Source organism: Fulmarus glacialis, unplaced genomic scaffold (assembly GCF_000690835.1).
Source record: "Fulmarus glacialis isolate BGI_N327 unplaced genomic scaffold, ASM69083v1 scaffold24158, whole genome shotgun sequence".
Taxonomy (NCBI): domain Eukaryota; kingdom Metazoa; phylum Chordata; class Aves; order Procellariiformes; family Procellariidae; genus Fulmarus; species Fulmarus glacialis.
Genome location: NW_009227977.1, coordinates 5,809 through 9,593, shown reverse-complemented (window position 1 = coordinate 9,593; position 3,785 = coordinate 5,809). Strand labels below are relative to the sequence as shown.

Below are 3,785 nucleotides of genomic sequence, written 5' to 3'. Positions count from 1 at the left end.
GGGCGGGGAGGATTATTGGATACACACAGCCTCGTGCCAGCTACTGCGTCGTGCGTGCTTGAGCTGTTACCACAGAAAGCAGAAGGGTTGGGACGTGCCTGGAGCCGGGTTAGTAAGGAGCGATAGGAATCTCACCTGGCACCGGCTCTGATCTCCTGGAGCTCTTCTGGACGGCGAGGCCCAGCAGCGCAACCCAGTGTCGCTGCAGAAATATCACAGGCTGAGGAGTTTGCTCTGTTGCGCCCGTAACATCGTCTGCCCCGGAGTGGATTTCCCGGATTCCAGGGCTCGCGCCTGGCTGATGGATGCGTCCCACCCGGCAGCCGTCTCAGCTCCGCTCCACCAGCTGGTCACCGGCGCGGGGGGGAGAATCAGACCGTATCTGCTCGCTGAGGAAGAAGGCGGCACATTAACTCCTCAGGTTGAAGTATTTGGTGTAACAGAGCAGTGCGGACCAGCCAGCCTATTTTATCTCCCAAACGGATCATTGTACCCAATTTAAAATTTAATCATCTGCTGCTACGTCTCCACGTGCCAGGGCCACCCCTGTTCTGGCAGGGGAGCAGTGCAGGGGGCAGGGTCTGCAGTGCCAGCTCTCGCTCTAACGGCTAAGCGGCACAGCCCTCTATCTCCATCCTGCCCTGAGCCTATGCATCCACACGGGCTCCTCTCGGCAGCCCCCCCGAGAGGCTCTTCCTCAGCAAGCAGCTGGTGTGCAGAGAGAGCTGCCCCGGGAAAGCCCCTTGAGCCCCGAAGGCAGCCGGGGTCTGCGCTGGACACATGGCAGTGCATGTGGTTATGAAACCCACAGGGGACAGGGTGGAGCCAGGCGGGGAGGGAGGCTGAGAGCCACCAGCTCTCTGCACCCCCTGCACCCTGACCCACCAGTGCTGCATCCCTGGCACGGCCCACGGCCAGAGCATGTCGCCGTCACCGGTGGCCGCAGCCAGGCCTCTGCTGCAATGTTGCCCCAACTGGCTTGGTTCAAACGCAGCTTCCATGTCCGAAGCTCTGCCATTCCCAATGGGTGCCCAGGATGAGATGCTGGTGCTCAGTGGGATGGCCTGGAGCCAGGCACGGAGATGCCCATGGGCACAAACAGACCCATGCACGACCATGGGCATGGACATGTGCACGGGGACACGGGGACAAACAAAGGCATGGGGGGCTGCAGCAGTTCCAAGCCAGGGGGCGACAGCTGCAGCTGTATCATGGGCCCATTGCCCGCTAGGCTTGGGCAACAGCAACCGAACCTGGGTGCATCAGTGCCGCGGGGACTACGGGCTCAGGGCTCAGCAGGGCCCCATGTGCTGCCCCTGGCCAGAAGATACCCACCAGACAGGCTGGTGAGCCCCAGCGCGGCACACCAAGGCACCCGCATGACCAGGAGAGCTGGAGGCACCTGTGAAGAGCCAGTGCCAGGAGCCTGAGGGCTGGAGCCTGAGGCTCTGGCAGGGCACCCCGACCCGGAGCAGCAGGGCAGGCAATGCCTGGCGTGAGGCCAGAACAGGTGCCGCAGCCCCTTTTACTCCGGGCACAGCCCTGGGGCAGGGCTCACAGCTCCAGCCCAGGGGCCAAGCAGAGCTGATGGCGTGGGGCCGTCACTGCTGACCGTGCAGTGACCCTGCTCCACTGCCAGTAAACAGGCAGAGATGCCAAAACCACGCAAGATCCATCTGCCCTAAATTAGTTTATTTTGCAAAATAATCTGTCAGAGCTGATTTAGACCAGACCAGAATCTGGGAAATCATCATCTTCTCACATGGATGCAGCCCAGCTTCTGGCCACGCTTCCTCTGCAGGCCATTGCTGGAGCCTCCAGGAGATATTTCCAAGGTCTTTACTGCAGCTGCTGCCCTGGGACTTGGTGACACACTCGCATGCAGCGCAGGGCCTGCAGGGCAGGGCCATGGCATGCGCACAGGTACCAGCAGTGCTAGGTTGAGCTGGCCTGGAGCACTGCTCCACAGTTCCTGGCTCACTGGCTCACTGTCCCAGGGGACAGTGCAAGGGCTGGTGGCTCCAGCCGGCAGGTTTCGGGCAGGGAGCTCACCCAGCACAGCCGGCTGTGGCCAAGCCCTGCTTTGTGCTGGCACCAGCCTGGTACCTGGCCCAGTAGCACGTGGGGTCGTGCCTGGGGGTCCGTGACCACAGGGCATTAACATGAGGTGTGGCAAGACAAATGGAGCCAAGCACTTAAAAAACATTCAGTTTAATAGGTATAAAAGTCGACATTAAAACACCAATTATTCAAAGGCGTATGAGGTTGGACACTGGTACGGCTACACTGTGGACATCTTCAGACACCCGAGCTAGATGCTCACACCAAGCAGCATGGCTGGGGCAGCACGGGGCTCAGCGTGGGATGCAAATCCCAGGCACAGAGAAGGTTTTGGCCGGCTGAGGCCCGTGCTGCCAGGGAGCACCGGATTGCTGGCGGTACCAAATGAGCCGCCCCAAGCCTCGTCACACAGCTCCAGCCATGGCTGCCATGTACACGCTCAGCGCTTGGAAAGCACGGAGAGTAGGTGGACAGCCACATGGACAGACGGAACGAATACAGCTGCACCATCACGTGGGGCCTCCTGTGAGCAGGGAAAGCAGCATTTCTGACAGGTGGGAGGGCCGTGCCGGTGTCACTGCCCCTCGGCGGGGCTGGGGGGACAGGAGAGACCAGCCCTGGGCCACCAGCGCTCCCACCCAGCCCAGGGACTCGCCTCTGTGATATTTGCTCTGTGAGGGGAAAGGGCAGCGCACGACCCAGCTCCGCAGTCCTGACTCTGGGACTCGCTCCCCACAAGAGAGGGGATGCATGGATCAAGATGTTGTCCCCGAGCGGGAATACTGGCAGAGGTCCACGGAGTGCCGGTGCCTAGTCCCTCAGACCGCAGCAGCCCTGGGGCCGAGGTCCAGTCCAGGGTGGTGGACAGGCTTTTCTACTGTGGCACAGGGTTCCTCTGCATTTTTCCCTTCCACGCTGTTCCGAATCCCGTAGCCGAAGTAAATCATAAAACCTGCAGGACAGTTTCCGCAATGGAATGCACAGCGGTGGGCTGCCAGCGTAACAGCCCCCGAGGGGAGACCCTGCAGGCACTGAACGCCCCTGCACAGGACACCTACCCACGGCCATCCAGATGGCAAACCGCACCCAGGTGCCGGCACTCAGCTGTACCATCAGCAGGATGTTAATGAAGATGCTGAAGATCGGCAGGAGAGGGAGGAAAGGTACCTGAAAGGGACAAAAGGTGCCATGTCAGCTGTGCTTTGAGGGACCTGGCTGGGCTCGAGGATGCTCCTGGCCACAGAGGGATCCTACCCCTCCCAAAGCCCAGAGAGCACCCAGGCACTTCCATGCTGCACATGCCGGGCTGCTGGGGGTTGCACTCACTTTGAAGTTCAACCGCGCGTTGCTCTGCGGCTGCCTCCAAATGATGATGGTGGGAATGAGCAGAGCCACGAGGAGCAGCACCAGGGCCGCGATCCAGCCCACGCTGGCATCCTTCAGCGCGGTCACCTTGAGGGTCAGGACCACGCAGATGACCGTGATCAGTGTGGCTGCAAGAAAGAGGGCAGTCGGGGGGCTGCACAGCACGTGGCCTCCCTGGGACCCCAAGCCTCACCAATGGCTGGGCTGAGGCACCCACTCCTCTCGGCCAGGTATGGGTCCGGCATGTGCTGTCTCCAACACCAACCCCAAAGCCTCAGGAAAGCGCTTTGCCAGGGGAACTCGCCAGCCCGGCAAGCTGAGGGGAGCCTGCACTCGGCTGGGCTCAAACCCAGCTCTGA

The 3,785-nt window shown here is 61.2% G+C and overlaps 1 protein-coding gene and 1 pseudogene across 1 annotated transcript in view; both read right to left on the bottom strand.

Annotated features, from left to right (window-relative positions):
* LOC104080826 overlaps window positions 1-1,001 on the bottom strand; it is a 2,098-nt pseudogene extending 1,097 nt beyond the window's left edge.
* A 1,878-nt stretch (window positions 1,002-2,879) lies between these two features.
* The window catches only part of SLC7A3 (solute carrier family 7 (cationic amino acid transporter, y+ system), member 3), a 5,062-nt gene continuing 4,156 nt past the window's right edge, over window positions 2,880-3,785 (bottom strand). Inside the window, 3 exon segments of the mRNA XM_009583345.1 lie at window positions 2,880-3,013; window positions 3,120-3,228; window positions 3,388-3,554. Coding sequence (XP_009581640.1) covers window positions 2,880-3,013; window positions 3,120-3,228; window positions 3,388-3,554 — 410 coding nt within the window.